At 37.4% G+C, this 20,112-nt stretch overlaps 2 protein-coding genes across 2 annotated transcripts; both read right to left on the bottom strand.

The window, feature by feature from the left end:
* Window positions 1-8,175: 8,175 nt before the first annotated feature.
* On the bottom strand, window positions 8,176-9,975 carry LOC141432355 (uncharacterized). The gene is made up of 2 exons (XM_074093893.1): window positions 9,656-9,975; window positions 8,176-9,579 (listed from the first exon to the last, which is right to left on the bottom strand). Exons 1-2 carry the CDS (start codon window positions 9,767-9,769, stop codon window positions 8,224-8,226), a joined length of 1,470 nt encoding a protein of 489 aa, XP_073949994.1. The 5' UTR covers window positions 9,770-9,975; the 3' UTR covers window positions 8,176-8,223.
* A 1,529-nt stretch (window positions 9,976-11,504) lies between these two features.
* Window positions 11,505-13,873, bottom strand: jtb (jetboil). Its single transcript, XM_074093892.1, has 3 exons — window positions 13,583-13,873; window positions 12,434-12,503; window positions 11,505-11,969 (listed from the first exon to the last, which is right to left on the bottom strand). Exons 1-3 carry the CDS (start codon window positions 13,865-13,867, stop codon window positions 11,653-11,655), a joined length of 672 nt encoding a protein of 223 aa, XP_073949993.1. The 5' UTR covers window positions 13,868-13,873; the 3' UTR covers window positions 11,505-11,652.
* Window positions 13,874-20,112: the final 6,239 nt, after the last annotated feature.

Below are 20,112 nucleotides of genomic sequence, written 5' to 3'. Positions count from 1 at the left end.
ACAGCGGTATTAGTGATAAAGTGAAATAATGAATAGTGAATATGAGTAGTAAGTAGTGAATAGTATTTCAATCGGGAAAAGTCAGATTTCAATAGGAATACGACGGCAACCGAAGCATCATTAAAGTCAAATGTCAAAACGGCTGTACGTTGAGTAGGTAGGTACTGAAGCTAATTGAGAGAATACATTATTTCCGATAATATACGATAGAAAACCAATTTCACTACATCTGTATTCCACTCAATTTCAATGATGTGTTTCAATCGGTTGTTTTGTTTTGCCTAGAAACTTTTTGCCTATTTTCAGTTTGCCTAATTTTAGGTAAACTTATACTTATTAGTGAACCTAAAGGCTCATTCATTTTTACCTATTTTTTATTTAAGTGAGTCATTTGGTATACAACTTGCTTTACATAATTTTGTTGCCTCATTTTAAATGACCTAGTTTAAATTTTGTATAAACTTATTTCGTATACTGTTTGACTGACATAAATATATTTCGTCTAACATTATTACGTCTAACGTACGTTCGGTTCTGGCGCTTCGCCGGTTGCTGTCGCGGTACGATCGCTACGCTCGCTCGTTAGTTATTATAGTTATTATAAATGTCAGTTTGTGAAGATGTTTGGAGGTTTCGAGGTTTGGGTGTGTGGATGTTTAGATGTTTAGTATTTAATCAATCACGTCTAAACCGCTAAACCGATTTAGATTAAATTTGGTATACAGATAGTTTGAGTCCCGGGGAAGGACATAAGATAGTTTTTATTATGAAAAATTGTATAGTTCTCGCGGGTTAGCAATTGTATGAATAGGGTCTATAATTATATGAATAGGATATAATGGGTATGTTATAAACACAAATGACAATTACTAACCGCATGTATTAATGCTAGCAAGTAGCACAGAATTAGAATGTAACCTATACTTCTGTTAGAAGCAGACATACAGAAGCCCTTCTGTACTTTAGCACAGTTAGAAGTTAACCTATAAAAATGAATGTCGAATGAATTGATGGACGGAATGATGGTCTTTTCGACAGCGTTGGTAGTTTTAAAAGTGACATGTAGCCTACTTACTGAATTAAAGTTTTGATTTTTGCTATTGTCGGACAAGTACCTACCATGTCTCTATTATCTTTTCCTAAAAGATCATCAGCGAAATTAAATTTTTCTCCAAAAACAAGACGGGTCAGAACTTGGCGTATCCCTGACTTCAGCGATCCGTGAACGGCAACGCACGAGATCCTATCGCGCTCTATTGCCAAGCAACATTGCGTCGCTATTAGCGTGGCGCCAACCTCCTCTAACATCCTGTCAGACCCTATTCATACAATTGCCACTAGGACGCTTAACATGAGCGGACTACAAAGGGAATTTGAACAAACCTACAACCTCAAGTACATGTCATTCGCAATCTGACTGTACATTGTTATCGCTGGGCTGTTGGAAACTAATTCTCAGTTCACAAAGTTGGCACGGACCCCCGTTACTTCTGCATCTCTTGTTACACATTAGAAGGTAAACTTACATCTTATCTGAAGTTGGTTAAGTCGTCTAGGAGTTGAAAGGGAGCGAGATTTATTACTTTAATTTTCCTTCGGTTAGTTTAAGTGAAGACTCATTAATTGGTCTAGTCATTATCACTCCTATGGTTACCTATCTTAAATATATGTGTTGAACCTAGTTGGCCTTTAAAGTAAACAGTCTTCTTCTTGTCTTTGTCTGTTGATCCCTGAATGTCTATTTTTTGAATGATCCATAAGATATTGATGAAAGAAATGTCGACAATGTCAAAGATATATTTTATAACAAAAACAGAAACAACTCGAAACTAAGTTTATTGAAAATCGGTACTACTGGATTATTTTGTCCACTAAATTTTGTTTTGTAGGTATAATATGTACCAACGTATTTTATGATTAAATAAAATTTCTTAAAATTTAATAGTGTTAGTCTCAGTTTAGACCGGTTAAAATGTATGGCACTGTCAAATGTAAACTAGATTCAACGTCCAATTCTAGATGTATTTTTTCCAGCAAATAGCGTTAAAATAAACAGACACCCACGATAGAATGAGAAGATAGATATCAATGCAAAAGTATACTGTTGTGATAGATATTCGTCCAAATTTTTTTTTTGTTTTTGCTTAAATCTGTTTTAGCTTCCATTAGTAGTAAACAGTTATGTTACTCTGTTATGGTTGAACGCGTATGTGGATCAGAAAATAAAATTGCTGTAGGTAAGTACTTTTAATCTACTTTAAACATTTTACTTAACAAAAGTGCATAAAGCCTACACGACCGGTATCCAGACAATCTGCAAGCGGATTTCGGAAGCATTTTCTCGCAAATATGGTAATGAATCGTGACATACTTTCCTTGTGTATTGAGGAACACCCATTTTTATACTGCATTGCACCAAGTACTCGTATCTAGAACAGATATTTTGTTGTCGTTTTTTGGTTTTTCTTGGTAATCTTCTTCGCTTCGCTAGTTTATCCTCGTGCTATTAGGTGACGGTAATGGACCACGAATAGGTAGGTACTGCCATATGAAATGAAAAGCCTCTTCAGCCCAGCTCCGATCTCAAAGACGCTTTTCAAAATGTGTCAAATGTACCATAAGGTATTCCTATTTATCACTTTTATTACTTCATATTTACTTATTCTATTATTTCCAGAAACCGTATAGTCTATGACGCGGGCGCCCGTGATCGCATTAAATTTGCCGTCTTTTTCTACCCTGCTTTTACACCATGTGGCAGAAAGAAGTGATGAAATCATTGTGATGTCAAGTGCATTTAACTATAAGGCCTCAAACACGTCCGTCCGCCTAATTAATCCTATTCTACTAATTTCTGAAGCAATTCAGTAAAATATTCTATAAATAAGTAAATCAAATTAAATTACCCAAAATTAATGTAAAATTATTAAAATAGTTTATTAGCTCAGCAAATCTCATCAATTTCTCTGACAAGGCTACATCAATCAATTCTCGATGACGGCGGGAAATTGAAAGACATCGCCAACGCCGTAAATATGAAATTTTCTGGTATTATATCGACAGTGAAACGGTTCACTGTCTATTGTCGAGTCAATGAAATTTTAGACAAATTTGGCCGCAATGTTAAATAAGGATTCAGATGACTGGTAAGCTGGTTTCATTTTTATTTTGGTTTTCATTTCGGAAAAAAAAGATTAATTTGTCTTAGTCTCCGAGTTACGTATTTAAATTGTAGTCCAATTGAAAGTAGATGTGTTTTAAGTAAGATACATAGACATAAACAGCAGTCTTGTGAAATGGTATACTTACTCGGGTGAATTCAGAAAGTTGATTTCGTCGTTGTTATTTTATTTGTTAGTGTTAAGGCTTGTTTCATTATTTATTTATAAATTTGGTGTGACTGATATATCTATGATAGCGTCTCTGTATGAATCACAATTGGATATTTCATAAAATTATCAATGAGTGTTGAAACCGGCCTTTAAGGTCTTATTACACTTGACTAAATTTAGGATCCTACATGATTTAGAATCCTGATTTAGGAAAGTGTAATCGCGTTTAGCCTACGTTTTTAGTTGAGTAAACGCGATTACACTTTCCTAAATTAGGTTTCTAAATCATTTGGCATAAGCCCTTTAAAGTCGTAAAACAAAACACGTCAAAACTCCGCATGCGTGATGCGGCATTTTACATCGAAACTTTTTTAGACAAGACAAATTCGAGCTAATTGTGAGTTATGAGCAATCCGGTGCCGGGCCCCGAGCGATCCGACCACAGATAGCCGGGTCGGCCTGTTACATAAATGACGCCTTTTTGTAACTATCAATCGTGGTAACAGGTTAATTTTACGTAAAGCGAACGAAATTGAAGTTTTATCTTGTTTTATGATTTGAAAAATGATGCGAATGATACCTAACACCTTACGCACCTAACTAAACTATGTGACTATGTAAACTTATGGCACTTAATAAATATTCGATTTTTATTTTCAACTTATAATATATCATTAAATGTCCGCTATGATCACATCTCGGCCTATATGCGTCCCACTGCAGGGCAGGGCAGAATGAGAAGGCTCGGGTAGGGCTTGGGCCATAGTTCCAGTCCAGTGTGGATTGGGAACTTCATATATGTATGTACACCATTGAATTGCTTCGCAGGTTTGTGCAGGTTTCCTCACGATGTTTTCCTTCCCCGTAAAGCTTGTAGTAAATTTCAAATAAACCACATGTGTTTCGAAAAACTCAAAACCGTAGTAGCCTAGTGGTTTGGCCTGGTGACACTTTTCACCGGCCCGGATAATTCTGACATGTAAATACCGACCCCATGTTTCGTGTACACGCCCATAGAAACTGGCAAGAGCTTCTATGGGCGTGTACATACACGAAAAACAGGGTCGGTATTTCCATGTCGGTATTATCCGGGCCGGGAAAGAGTGTCACCCGGCCAAACCACTAGGCTACAACGGCTAAATTTACGCACGCTGTCTTGAAAAATGCAGGACAAGCACATTGGAATAAAAAGTATACACGTGGAAGAAAATTTCCAGGGGACCAACAATTTCGCAACATTTAAATGAACGGTAGCATTTAATGCTGCTTAACTGGATAACACAGTCTATCCTCATTAAAGAGGAAAATGTGCACGATCATCCGCTTCTACATAATTAAATAGTCCCAGACTTTATCTCCGAGAGACGGAGCTCAAATAAAATATGCACATCTGTCGTAGATTGAGACTGACGCTCACAAATTCAAGGGAAAGTTCTGAACTGAGAACCTGTTGAAGACTTTGAAACTACTTTAACGGCTAAAATTGCCATTTGTTTCCAACTTATCGTGTTGGAATTTTATTTGATTCAATGAAACTCTTAGATTTCTAGGCTTTGTAGCACTTATTTTGTAGCAGAAGGATATAGGGTCGTTTTATGAATGTCATTAACTACTGTCGAGGAAACTGAATCGCTTAGAGGGGTGGGACCGTTTCATGATCAATGTCGCCTCTCAGGGGAAGAAACTCGTGTATAAGCGAATTTTGGCATAGTTATCGGAAATGGTGTTTTAAACCACATACTAAAAGAACTGAACACAGAGATCCGGAAGAGAACGAAATTGGTCGACATAGCTCGTGTGATCGCTAGCAGAAAATGGAAGTGGGCGGGCCATATATGCCGTAGACAGGACAACAGGTGGGGTAGTCGGGTGCTTGAGTGGAGGCCTAGAGTAGGGCATAGAAATGTAGGCAGGCAACCGATGCGTTGGACCGACGACCTTGTTAGAGTGGCCGGAAAGGACTGGATGCGAAAGGCGCAAAACCGGGAGAATGGCGTGCATTAGAAGAGACCTACACTCAGCATTGGGTGGTGAAAGGTTGAAAAAAGAAGAAAAGAAGAAGAAAAGAACTGATGGGTGGGGGTGGAACTAACGGGTAGGGGAGGAGGGTGTAAAGGTCCCATTTTTTAGTCTTTCGTAAATAACTCGTAACCGCTGGCCCACAGCAAAAAATGTTCTAAGACATAAGTAGGTAATCTACATAAAATTTTCTCCAAAAAAAATCCATATTTTTTTTCTCTGAGATCAATATTTCACGAGGTATGGCGGGAAGAAGATGGACACTAAAAAATAAGTAGGTACATTTCTTTAACTATGGCGATGGATGGATGTTTGTTATACTCTTTCACGCAGAAACTACTTAACGGATTTGCATGAAATTTGCCATACAGGTAATAAATACCCTGAATTAACATGTAGGCTACTTTCTTCTTTGCCCGCGACTTCGCTCGCGCAGAATTAGTATGTAGTTTAAAACTTTGTGATCCTTTTGATCCCACAGTAACCATAGATTACTTTGGCCTACTTGGCATCTAATACATCACGTTAATAAATTAGGCAATCTGGTAGGAAGCAAGTTGTTGTGGCGCCACGCTATAAACAATACACAAACAGACGCGGAAGTAAAAATACAATCACAAACATAGGCTTGTATAAACATAAACAACTTTTAAAACGCTGCTCGAATGCACAAATATTTTTGAACAATGTCACTGGTCCGAGGAAGTCATCTTGTTCAACAAATAAGCCAAAGGAAACGAAGGATATACAGAAACTGGCGAGAGCAGTTTTTTTTTAATTCGCCGTCTTGGACGTTTCTTGAAGCACGATCGTACGTTTAAAACAGACTACATTTAACGTGTTCTCCATATAATAAGATTTAATATTTACAAAAAGGTGAAAATGAAGACTTACCTTTTCGATGTGATTATTATCAACAACTTTTGTTAATATTAAAGAGTTAACATACATACATACATATTAAACAATTTAAGATTATTTTTATTATTATCTAGGTTGGGTTGGTGCCCTACTGTTGTCTTCCGTTCCAAGTAAGTATAAGGAGTTCCAAAGCAGTACCTAAGCAATTTAAGATTGAGTAGTTATGTATTATTCAACATAGTTCAGTTTTAGGTTTGTTCTAGTAGTTTCTACCTATAGGTTAATCTTGCAGGAAAGTTACTATGGACATATAAAAAAAATTAAATGGCCACATGAAGAGCGAGTGAGCTGAAAGGTTAAGTATTTTAGGCGTCAGTCAAACTTGTACTTTCGATCAAAAAGTCTTCTAAGACATGTGGTGAATTTTTCTGTATTTCAAATATTAAGAAAACTCATGCATAATTGCCAATTGGGTTTTATAATTTTAAGGTAAAGGCATATAAATTTGTTAAAAGTCCATTACTCTCGAAACTCATCTCGAAATCACAATTCAAACGCCAGAACTTATGTTTCGACGTAAACGAAACAATGGTAAAATTCTAGTTAACTCATGAAGAACAGAGAAGTCTTCATTATTGCTTCAAACTATACCGGTGCAACAGCTTGGTGTACCAAACATCTGTCTTCATTCCTCACTCAATGTCATCTCGCCTCGCGCATGCCGGAACACAGCCCGAAGCAGCTACGGCAACTTCTAACAATGAACGCCTAAGTTTAAACCTAAGGCAAGTCAAACAAAGCCGTCCGCATACAAATATTTGCGGGCAAACGCATAAACCACTCTGACGAAAGGTTTGTCCTGGGAATTGGACTTTTGGGCAAGTGTATTCAATAGACACGTATAATTTAGAAACATTTGGGGCTAGGGACGCTAAATCGATTATTACTCGGTTCACTGGATCTGTTTTGCTACCTATAACCTATTTAAGTTCGTGTAGAATATACCCCGAAAATATTTACTTTATTATACTTTATTTTCATCATTCCGTATTTGACCTCGTACTAAAAAGTGGTACTACAACACTTTTGTAGTGTTCATATTTTTTTTAGGATATCCGAAGAGTGAGAGAAGTGTCAGTTAGGCTTCGGATGCGATAATTAGCAGTTAGTGTAGGTACAAGTACTACATATAAGCAGGAAAAAATTTAGACAAACCGCTGGGAATGGCGTTGTTATGACGCCATAACACTGCCACTTAGTTACTCCAATTATAATTAACTACGAATATCTTTTGCTAAAGACGTTTACTTCAAACGATTATGAAGTCTGTCGCCACGAGTAGCGAATTTGGTTTATGTTTTAATAAAATTCTGCCTTACTTTTGACGCAATGGTGACAGAATTTTCACTAGAAAATTTCGCGCCGAATAACTGAAGTGATTATACAAGTAACAAAATAACATTACATACTTATTACACGTCTCTTCTAGTCACTCAACGTATATGTTGGTCCTATTGGCTATCTGCTATCTGGACATCTGTTGGAGTGCGCCAGTGTTTGCTTTTCATTTCTCGGAGCAACAAACGGTGTACGTAGTCAGATGCGCGCGCAGCGATCGTAACCTCGATAGCTTTGAGACGCTAATCACGATCTTACAGCACACGGTGCCGTGAAAAAGTGTAAAATCTAAATTATGGGTGAACTCACGCACTTTGTAGACGAACAGTTTACTAGAGGTATAGATCAGCAGTGTTCATAGAGAGAGAGATGTTGACATCATTTACGAATTCATTGACAACAATCAAATAAAAGTAACAAACATCGTAACATTTTTTTTAATAAAAAACTCAAATATAACGGCACATACACAGAATACTTCTAATTAGGTATAGTATACGCGTAGGTAGTGGAGATAAATGTAATTCTTCGCAAAAAAAAATGCACTTATCTGATAAATTTAAACCAACCCTTTAAAATAACAGTAATCAAACCCAATTATTGTAATAACTAATTACATTTTTATTATATTACTGCATTTGGGTTGAAACCAACCGGAGTAAAAACATTCCGTTTTGTTAACATGTGGCGCTTTCACGTCGCTTTGCTCATTTAGTTTACTGAAGCTCACAGGCTCTTTTGCTTTTTCGTCTGAGTCATTAACCTCGGTAGTGTTGGGGTGGGGGTGGGAACCTGTAGTATCTTTCAAATTTCCACCGTTCTTTCTAATGAGTCGATCCTTCGTCGAACCTTCTTCACAAACGCAATTCAAACCCAGTAGAACTCCATTATTCAGTCTCTGCATATTATTTTTGCTATATAACCTTCTACAACTACTATTGTAACAATCGTACGAGCCCTCTTTTATTTTGGCATACGACTCCCCTCGCAATGATGCTTCTCCTCTTAACGTACTCCTCAAATATTGATCTAACTTTTCGTCTTCTTCTTTACTCTCTGATACTCTATTGGTTGTATCAAAATTGAATTTGAAATCAAAAATGTTTCTCGTGCTGTCGACTCGGTTGGAACTTACCACGGTGGATATCCGCTGTGGTTGAGACTGGGCGCCATAGTTAACTTTATTTTGCACATGATTTTGATTCTGCACTGCCAGTCTTGGTACAACAGAATCTTCATCATCATTGAAAAAGTGCCTTTCTAGTAGCAGCCTTTCAAAGGGTTTGTAGGGTTCTGGCTCTGGATATCTAATGTTTGTTCTACTATTGGTAGGTATCGCTACAGGTCGGACAAGTGGTCGTTTTAAAAGTTCTACGTATTCTCTGTTGTCTTCAGCATGAGTCGGTACAACAAGTACAGGGTTGTAAAAAGCTTTGTTGTGTGCATACGCCGGGTTCTTGGCTCTGGCTTTATTAGGATTTGATTGGCTAGGTATTTGATTCTGATTGTGTTTCGTGTTTGGCGGCGGGGGGAGATTAATGCTTGGAACAGGGTTTAACACCTTTTGAACTGCTGGTTTTGCAGTTTGGCGGAAATCATTGAGAACTTGTTCTATAGATTCAAATCCGACTGAAAATTTGTTAGCTACTTCCTCAAAATGATCCGAATTTTCATCAGATGAAAACAAACTCTTCCGAGTTAGAGACCTCTGTGAATTGAACCAAGGCGATTTAAATTTTTGGTTTATGAATATGAATGATCTCTCATTATTTTCTTTGGCAGTCTGGCCGTTTTCATATAGTTCAGTCTCATTAATTTTATTATCCGAGTTCTCAAGTCCTGATTTACTTTGATCTAATTGATTCGTTATATTCTTAATGAGTTCTAAGCTTAAATTGGCAAAGGTTTGGTTCATATCAGTAGTTTCAAATTCAAGTGCAGGTGAGAGACTGAAATCACCATCTAAAGGCTAAAACAAATTTATAAATTTTAATTTGACCAAATAAAGTAACCGGTAATTATGACTAATATATGTCACCACTTACTTCTGGGGTACTTGAAGAAACGATGAGTCCTGTGACCGAACAGATGTAAATGCAACATAAAGCAACTAATAAACTCGTTATTTTGAAAATCTGCAATCTAAAAGGCAAAGCCATTATAAAAACTTCGTCTGAGCACTAACACGGATATCACAAGACTGATATGTCTACTACAAACTGACTAAGCATATTGAATCTATTTGTTTTCATTTCCTACACAATCACAAATATAATAATAAACAAAATGGATAAACACAGCATTCTTTCATTCGTCTATGGTTAGATGATCGATTGTTTGTTTTCGTTTTGTGCTTTGTAAAACAAGATTGCTTATTGCTTACCTTGTAAGCCTTGACATATCTATTCTCTGTATTAGATGTCCTCCTGAGTCCTTGCGTACTTTATCAAGAACAAATTAATCCTAAAAATAACGGCCATATGTAGGTACTTTAAAAAGCGCTAATTGTTTATTGAATACAGAATTTTCAGAATGAAATATTATCCAAAATAACAACCTTACGGATAGGGCTTAAGTACTTCATCTGTTAATTAAAAATAGATAATAAGGACTCAGGAGGATAATGGTTGCCATGGTTGCGGTTCAATAAAAAGTAATATCTTCGATGATACTCTTATGTATGCCGCGTAAATAACAATGGCTAATGCCGCGTACCTACTTATCTGACTAGTGACAAAAAAAATATAACAAAAAATAGGACCGACTACAAAAACCATGAAAATAATTTTCTACCAGTCTGAAGTCGGTCGGTGCCTCAGCACGAGCCAGCAGGAGTGGACCTATAGTCATCTACCTCAATTACGCACTTTATTTGGGCTTCAATCACTCCTGCTGGCTCCTGCTGAGGCACCGACTGACTTCAGACTGGTAGAAAATTATTTTCATGGTTTTTTGTAGTCGGTTCTATTTTTTGTTATATTTTTTTATACGCTTTTTGATGTAAATAATATAAGATACAATAGCTTAATATCAACTGCTCGTCACCTTTTACGAACGATTGCTTTTTCCGATGCGGAGACGTTCATTATTGAGGAGTCCTGGTGCTTCGGATCACCACCCGTCTTACCATATGCATTACGAGGAGCATAAATTGCTTAGCAACTGTGTCAAAGTAATTAAAATTCAACCCGTGAAATACTTGTTATTGAGTATTAACTCCGATGGTCAACTGTGGTCTTCATCATCAGTTTCACTTCACCAAATGATAATTTTCAATAGCAAATGCACGAGTTACTAACTAAACTAAACTAAACTAAACTACTGCAAAATATATCCAAATTACCATAGGTGTCTCTACAATATTTGAAGAGTTCCCTCTATTTCCTTAAGATCCGATCATCAGATCCTAATTTGCTGCTTATGGGGCCTAATTGAAAGCATTCCTAGAAGAACTAAAAAAAAAATTCAAATCGCTTCATAAATGACGGAGTTCTGAGGTATCAAACGATAAAAAAAAATACAACCAAATTGATAACCTCCTCCCTTTTTTTGAAGTCGGTTAAAAAGGCCGCGAAATCTCAATTTGCTACTTTTTGCAGGTTACGCGGTGTTATAGCCATTGTTGATTTGATTACGCGGCATTGCAGTGTCGTGTCATCGACAATTAAATATTGCAGTAAAATTAGGCCAGTCAACCGTGAGTCGGTCTTTGGGAAAAAAAATAACTATCGTTTTTCTGTCAGCGGCTGTACTTTATGAACTTATGGGGGTAGTCGTTTGTTTTTTTTTATTTTTTAATGGTACATATTTTTTTGCTCTTGACTGTACAATGCCTTTGTTGCGCAAACTCGAGTCGCACTTGGCCAGTTTTTCAAATAAAATGAAACCTTATAGTTTAAAAAGTATTTCAAGCTTTTATTGAGGTAAATATCACTTTTTTATAATTCCAAATTTAAATGAACCTTGTCTTCTTCCATATCTATGGAAGTACTCCAAGTCCCATTTAAACCTTTTCTTGAGTCGACCATAATCTAGGTGCCAACTATTTGTTCTGTCCGAAAACGGCCAGGATTTCATCAAACACCACTTTGACATCAATGCCATAGTCTGCCAAAATGGCAGCTTCATTTTGGAATTCAGGGCTATCCAAGAAAGCGGTGAACACCTGATTCCATTCGTCAGACAAAAGGTTCTCAATGGCGACTCTGAACTCATCATCTTCGGCCATCTTTTGGTCGAAGAGTGCAGCTAGCTTCTCCTTAGGGAATACGTCAATGCAGTCTTGGATGAAGGCAGAGAAGTCGGTGCCGCTGAGCTCATGACGCAGGGAGCCGCCGGGACCTGGGGTGTAGACTCCATCTGCAAAGAATATTGGGATTGAGAATTATTTAATATTTTAAAGGATAAACTGTATTGTTTCACACTACGAGACCAACCTGGCCTCGTGTAGGTGACATGGGTTTTAATTCTGTAATCGAGAAACAGTAGATAGTACTCATTCTTTTTCTTTAAATGGACTCATGTATCTGTAAAAACGTCGCTCTTATTGTATGGACATAAAGCATTTTTCTATCAGCTATTGCCGATTCAGCGTCGGTAGATGTTAGGAGATCCTTAGGCTTAAAACTTAATATTACCTAAACCAACTTGGAGGGAAAGAACTTGATTTAGTCATTAAACCTTGTACAAGTTCTACACTTTCATATATTTTTACATATTATAATAATGTGAATTTAACTATTTAATACTGAATCGAGATATTTTTTCCAACTAGTGGTTCTAGTCAAAATTTTACGCTTTACTTTAAAGGTAAGTACACTTACTGAGGACATCGTTGAAGCCATCCAGGAAGAAGGAAATGTCAATCCTGTCATTCTCCAAGAAATCTACCACCTGTAACACAAAAATCAGACCCTCATTCACAAATAATCAAAAACCGCAATTTTCCCTGCTTTTTGCAAATATAAATCTTAACTCGTAATGGGAATGAAATTATTTCAATAATAGTAGATTACTGTAGAGGCCGGGAAGGAGGGGGTTGCCGGCCAAGCTGATATAGACGCGGATAGAGAGGGATACTAGTATCCCTTGCTAGGCCGGCCACCCCACGTTCCGGCCGAGGCTTGTATAGTGCTTTTCTCAAACATAACATGAAATAACATAAAAATAAAACAAGAAATCAAGATCGCCCTGTTGTGTGGCTGCTGGCGCGGCGGCTGCGGGGCGGGTGGTGCTGGCGGCGGTGCCGCAAGCGCGAGTTGAAACAATAGAACAATTGCCGGCCAGCGGCCGGAAAGGTTGTATGAAATCTCTTTGCAAGCCGTTAGAGTAACCGCGCGCCAGCAGCTGAGCTGCAGCGCCTGCAGCGCAATACTTCCCGGGCCGGGAATCCCGGCCTATTATTTGTAACACAACGTCAATATTTCATGTCATGTTTGAGGAAAAACATTTTTACTCGTATAATTTTATTATTTCTACGTGGTAGCCTAGTGGTTTGACCTATGGCCCCTCAAGCAGAGGATCACGGGTTCAAATCCGAACCCGCGCCCAGAGGCGTCGCAAGGCGTGGGCGACGTGGGCCTCGCCCCTTCAATAGGTGTTGTTTTTTTTTGCTCATTTAAAAATCCGTTATCTAATGTGTGGTGTGCCATCATTGGGCCTCGAAAAATTTATCTTGCCGACGACAAATTTAGGTTCTGCGCCGCCACTGACCGCGCCTCTGAGTTTTTGAAAGTTATGAGCGAAATTAAATTACATTTGAAATTTACCACGAGCTATATACGACGAAGAAATACGTCGTGAGGAAACCTGCACAACTTGCGAAGTAACTCAATGGCGTGTGTGAAATTCCCAATCCGCACTGGGCCCTGCGTGGGAAATGTTGCTCAAACCGTCCCATAAAGGCCTGTTCCCAGCAGTGGAGTAGAACGTGTATAAGTTGGGATGATGATGATGATGGTGAATATACTCACAGCTTGGAACTGAGGTAAAGACTCCATCTCAAAGATAAGCTCCTTGAAGTTAGCAGTCTTGATGTACTCGATGGCAGCCTGAAACTCTTCGAACTCCAGATAGTGCTCAAAGACATGTTCGATCTCATGTCCAGCCTCTTCCATTATTATCGTGATAAAGTCTTCAAAATGCTCATGGAAGTCCTTTCTTGGTTGCGGAGCTGAAGCTGCGAAGGCGACGAGGACTAGAAAAAGCGCGACTGCCTTCATCTTGGAGTTGACTGATTGACTTAGATGGCAGTTCATAAACGTTTGCGGTTTTATAGAGAAATATGAAGATAAGATAGTCCATCCGACAATAAGATCATTTTTAAACCTAGATTATGTGATCTGATAGCAGCGACCAATTTATTTGTTGCGGTTGTCAAATTGATACCTCTGAATTTTTATATTATAATTTGCCGTAATTTGTCTATACAAAGAAATTTATATAATTAAATGTGATCTTAATTAATCTGGTATTTTATTTAATCTGATTGAGTGAATAACGTGTAACATAAAATAACAAGTAAATAATTAAGACAATAAGTACTAATATAGCTTGTAAACTAACAGAACATAGACTTGATCTGAATTAAGGAATTACTTACTATAAATTTCAATTGAGTTTCAAAGGAAAGGCCTTAGAGTCCTTGCCTGCCTTGAGTTGATATTGAATTAATGTTGATGACTATTAAAAAAATATTATTAAGTATTAACCCAGCAGTGCCTATGCCCAACAGTGGACGTTTTACGGCTGATATGATGATGATTATTTAGAAATTTGTCAGGTACTGCAAAATGTGTTTGCATTGGTAATAAAGAATAGATTGGCAGAAGGCTTGCCCTAACACAAGGGCCTTATATATTGTCTAACGCACTCGGCATCACAATCTATAATCTCTACTTCTTTCTGTCACAAAGTATAGGATGAAGGTGAAAAGAGATGAATGTGATCACGAGCGCCCGCGCTTTAAGCGGCGGTCACATTATCTGTCGTGTTGTGTCGTGACGCATCAGCAGAGCTACTACGAAACTCGAAACTCGAAGTTCGTGTCGTGCGGTCCCTCTGACACACTAAACTTATACTATTTAATACGAGAGCGAGAGGGACGATACGATACGAACTTCGAGTTTCGTAGTAGCCCTGCAGAGCGGTATCGGTTTCATACATTTCATATGGTTGCGTTCACATTTATCTGATGCAGTGTTGTGACGGCTTGTGTTGTGTCGCATCAAAGCTATAAAGAAACAGAGAGAGAGAGAGAGAGCATCACGACACAACACGACAAATAAATGCTTTGAGTATATACAAGAATACTCAAATGATAAATGTGAATGCGCTTTTAGGCCTCAGAAACCATATTGCTTAACGCGTAGGAGATAGCGTGCATTTACCGTCTCTTTCTACCCTCGTCCTAAGCCATTTGAGAGAAGGAAGTGGTGAAAATGATTGTGATTCCAAGTACATTAGACAATAGGGCTTCAGGTTTAATGATTCTATGCAAATTTGCACTTTTATAAGTCATGGCTGGTTAATTTGGGTCTTGTACAATATTCGTGCTCAATCTTCAATAGATCCGATAGCATCTGATAGCATCAACAATATTCTTGATAGATTTATCTCCTGTCGTTCGGCACTTGAGTGAAGTTGTCTGTGACACGGCGCTTAACTAACTTCAGTGTTGTTATATAAATGGTTTAGTTTTAAAGTTAAATGTTATTGTGTGATTCATATCACAAATACTATCACTAACACAGGCAAATATACGTCACAGGCAAAACCCGATAGCAAAACCATGATAGCGAGACATGTCTTATCTTTTTCACGTGAAACGAGCGACTGTTATGTAATTCTACAAGTTTAGAGTCCCGCTTGTATTTTGTTTCTATTTATTTTTTTACTTTTTAATTTTATTGTTCGATTTAATAGATAACGTAAAATGAAAAAGAATGATTTAATTATTTAAATTATTTATAATAATACTTGAACGAAATTGATGTGTAGGTAACGCAATTGAAGACGATGGCCGAACTGAAAGAAATAAATCATTTATTACCACAAAAAAAAAACAGTGATTAGTGAACTGATTAGGTAATAGTGAGTAAAAACGTTATGCTCATTATGTTATTTAATGAAAACATATACTGAGCGGCAAATTTGGCCCAGTCAACGTACAAAATTACCTATTACTGCTGGCCAGATTTTTTTCAGCTCTCTATATTTATATGGGTTCACATTTTAAAATATTTTAATTACGGATTCAATTCGGAACCAAATAGGTAGGTAGTAGGCCAACAAATATGAGGGTAGTAGTTACATTTTATCACAAGCATAACACAATCAGTGTGAAGTCAAACGTCAGTCTTCAAGACTTATTTAGATTATATAAAAAAGGAACATGGAATTCATAAACATGGATCAAGAAGACACCCTGGAAAATGGAGAAGAACCAAGTGAAACATTCATAGACGACTACTCGCATCTCCGCCTGTCTTACTACCAAGTGCGAGACGGAACGTCATTATCTTTCGATCAAACGATTGAGTCACCCACTCAAGATAGCTCCGAACTCAATCATACCTTCAACACGGCCCTAACCGATGTGTCTGAGTCACTTGCTACCACCCAAGATATCGAAACAGATGAGCGCGAGAAGCTCCGTGAATATTATATTTCTCAAATGCCGGATTTGCCGCATCCATCGTTTACTATGAGCACGATAATAGCGTCTGCTTCGCACAAGATGGGCGGTAATTTTATTTATAACGACAGGGTAGAACAAAAAGGGGGGGACGAAGATGTGGAGTTTTTTCCGCAGCGACGATCTACTATGCAGCCGAAACCTGGGAATTCCTCTAGTTCATAAATCAGGTACACTTTTTGGTACCTATAAGTGCATGTCTTACCACACTCTGATAAATTCCTGTTAATTTTTATAGCCCACATAACATTTTTTTTAATAGAGGCGGATTTTGTGACGTCATATTGATTAATTTTTAGGGTTCTGTAGTTTTACTGGGAAAGGAGTCCTAATTGTTTCGTTATATCCGTCCGTCTGTCTGTCGATCCGTGGCTTAACTTAGAAACTTTTAGTGCGAGTACGTTGTAATTTGTAACCCATTTAGTCAGTGGTAAAATAAAAATTTGAAATAAACATTAAACTTAGGCTAGACGCAAAGTACCAATACCTAAATAGTTAAATTATTATCCTTTAACCATATCTATAGTGTGGAGTATTCGATGTAACTTTCATAAAAATTTAATTGCTAAGACCGTTTACAAATAAGTATAATAATATTAAGTATAGCTTTAAAGTGCTAATTTTTGTTCGAGTCAAGTATCCCCCCACTATACTAGCTAAACTCTGAATATAATAATAGCACATAACGTATTTAAAAGAAAAAAAAACTATCATAACTTACTCGACTTTACAGTTTATGACTTAACGAGTACCTACCTTCCTAATAATCGGTCGATCAATCAATATTTACATGGAAATAATACAGAACCCTACACTGCACACGGCCTGACACGCACTTAGCCAAATTTTTTTTCGTATTGAGAGAGACGGCATCACAGATATCTGTCACATAACATACCAGTAACTTATCAGAAAGCGGTGAAACAGGCCCTGGCCAAATGCAACAATCAATATACATACGTACGTAATTGTAAAGTTCTTCATATAAACTGTAATAGTTATCTTAAATTGTAGGATTGAAAACTTTGTGCTATATGATGTATTAATCTTTACATATCCTTGACATTTTCGCCATTATTATTTATATACATTTCAATGTTTTTTCACCATCCCTTGAGGAGAACCAGTCTAATTTTAATTGTTTCCATTCACATGACATGCTTAGATTTTTTTTTATATAATTATTACTAATGACGATTTCAATACAAATTCTTATAACTGACATTTATGTAAATTATAATGTCATGATGTATTGAATGAATAAATAAACTAAACTAAACTAAACTACATAAGTGTGCGTGCGTCAAAGTCAAAATATGTTTATTCTAACAAGCACTTATGGAATGTCAAAAAATCTACCACCGTTATTATTACGTTTTTATTATTACAATTGTGCAAAACAAAGGGCTATATAATGTTTGTGTCGGCGGCCGATCGTAAAATCCGCCAGATCACGAAATTCCTAGACATATCGTGACATGGCGCCATTTCATGATATGCCTAAAAGTTAGCCAGGCATAGCACGATGTGCCTGAGAAACAATACGGCAGGTCGATTAGAGCAACGCATTCGTCGATATTCCTAGCTTTATATCGGGCACATCGTGATATGCCGAATAAAAGAAATATTCAGGTACGACGCGCGAAGCGAGAAGTGGTTAGTATGCATTGTGACCACAACGCACGAGCCGAGCGAGCGAAGCGAGCGTGCCGCGGTAGCGGCCGGCGAAGTGCCAGAACCGATATAGCGGCGTTTCATGATATGCCTAGAAATTTCATGATCTGCCTAAACGTCAGTAAGCAAATCGTTAAACGGTGAGTTTTGAACGATATGGGTATGTCATGTCCCTTAGCCAATTCATGAAATGGCGCCATTTCACGATATGCCCAGGAATTTCGTGAACTGGCGGATTTTACGATCGGCCGCCGACATTTGCAATAGGATGTCTGTTATATCAAACACGAAAGAGATTTACAAGGTAAGCGCAATAGGTGGCCTCAGCACTTCAGAATCTCTTCTAGGCAACCTGCTATTTAACTTAGATGAAGGGATAAGTATAAATAATCGTAGCACGTTATTATATTTTTTGTGTACTCTAACTAACTAATAAAACTAAGAGCTGAATGTCTAACTCTCAATTTATTTATTGTAAAAACTCGCCATTTCTACTGTAACATACAAATCATACATAGAAAAGTATCATCATATTTCAATTGAAAAAGCAACATTTTTAACGCCACAACGCCGCGTCATCAAGACGAAAGAAGGAGTAATTACCGACGCCAATGATTTCCCTTGGCGCAGCCCTACCGCCAGCCCTCATGCGATGTTCTTGTTTGCTTATTTCAATAAAAGTTGAAGCTGTTTTTGTTTATTTATATCGCTATTCTATTCAAAATATTCAGATTTGTTTCTTTCCTATTATTCTAAAGTCCATTAGTCATTATAGTTAAGTATTATAGAAATAAAGATGTCTAATATTGATTTGGTCACTATAAATGTTGATAGGTAATGAGGGCTATCGCGTATGAATTCGCCGCTAGAGGCGCTAGTGTAGCGTGAGGTCTCCGAAATGACAAATCTCAAAATCTCATAGTTTTTGGGGTGAGCTACGCGGGTTTATTTATAATTAGAATATTTTTGTGAATATTTTGCATTACCTGAAATTAATTATGGCAATTATGCGATAAGGGGCAATGAATGTCTGTGTTTTGAGACAGTTTTGTCTTTCGAAAACTTTTGTCCTCCCTTTTTTTTCCGAACAAAACGGGACTACGATATTTTTATGGTACGGTTTTAAGATGTATTAAATATTATTTCAATCTAAACTTTGTAATAACAGACTTTGAAAGCCACACTTAAAACCTCACGCAACAGTGGCGCCATCTAGTAAGACAAAAAACGATAGCCCCCATTCCTCATTGATTAGGTAACAATTTATAACAAATTTTTATTGATGCTTCCATACAGTTCCATACACACTAACTGTTATGTATTTATGTTTGTCCGCGATTATCTTGCGTTTGGCTGACCCGATTTGTATCGACAGAAAAATATTTGTTACCTACATTTATGTAGGAGAAGGTTTTTGGTATTTTAACCGACTTAAAAAGAAGAGAACTTCATAAAACAATGTAACTAAGCCGTATTTGGGCTTAATGGAATCGTTGTGAGTGTACTTTAGCAACAAGTCACTAAAAAGTAAGAAATAATGAAAACAGACAAGTCAAGTTGAAGTCGGTGCCTCAGCACAGCCAGCAGTAGTGTACCTACATATAGTCGTTTACCTCACCTTTGTACTGTATATAGGTATAATGGGCTTCAATCACTCCTACTGGCTCGTACTGAGGCACCGACTTCAACTTGACTTACTTAAACTTGACTTCAAGGTAGTAGAAAATAATTTTCAAGTTTTATGTAGTCGGTCCTAGAAACTACTTAATCGAATAGCGCTATTTTAGTAAAATTAATAAAATTGTAAGATTTTTCACTAGGAATAATAATAAAGTAGGGTTTCTCAAGTGTTGAATTCGTTATACTATTATAATGTACTTAACAGAGTTCAAGACTAGTAGTCATGTTTCATCATCCCAGCCTATATACGTCCCACTGCTGGGCACAGGCCTCCTCTCAGAACAAGAGGGCTTGGGCCATAGTTTCAACGCGGGCCCAGTGCGGATTGGGACCTTCACACGCACCATTGAATTGCTTCGCAGGTTTGTGCAGGTTTCCTCACGATGTTTTCCTTCACCGTAAAGCTCGTGGTAAATTTCAAATGTAATTCCGCACATGAATTTCGAAAAACTC

Source organism: Choristoneura fumiferana, chromosome 11 (assembly GCF_025370935.1).
Source record: "Choristoneura fumiferana chromosome 11, NRCan_CFum_1, whole genome shotgun sequence".
Classification (NCBI taxonomy): Eukaryota; Metazoa; Arthropoda; class Insecta; order Lepidoptera; family Tortricidae; genus Choristoneura; species Choristoneura fumiferana.
Note: the sequence above shows the minus strand (reverse complement) of the source record. Positions and strands in the feature narration are given on the sequence as shown.

Bases quoted from the DNA above. Each gene is read 5' to 3' on its own strand.
- jtb (XM_074093892.1), bottom strand. From the start codon at position 13,867: ATGAACTGCCATCTAAGTCAATCAGTCAACTCCAAGATGAAGGCAGTC. The intron at 12,504-13,582 runs GTGAGTATATTC...TTTGTGTTACAG, and splicing joins CTTTACCTCAGTTCCAAGCT to GTGGTAGATTTCTTGGAGAA. The intron at 11,970-12,433 runs GTAAGTGTACTT...TATTCTTTGCAG, and splicing joins TGGCTTCAACGATGTCCTCA to ATGGAGTCTACACCCCAGGT.
- LOC141432355 (XM_074093893.1), bottom strand. From the start codon at position 9,769: ATGGCTTTGCCTTTTAGATTGCAGATTTTCAAAATAACGAGTTTATTA. The intron at 9,580-9,655 runs GTAAGTGGTGAC...AATTTGTTTTAG, and splicing joins TTTCTTCAAGTACCCCAGAA to CCTTTAGATGGTGATTTCAG.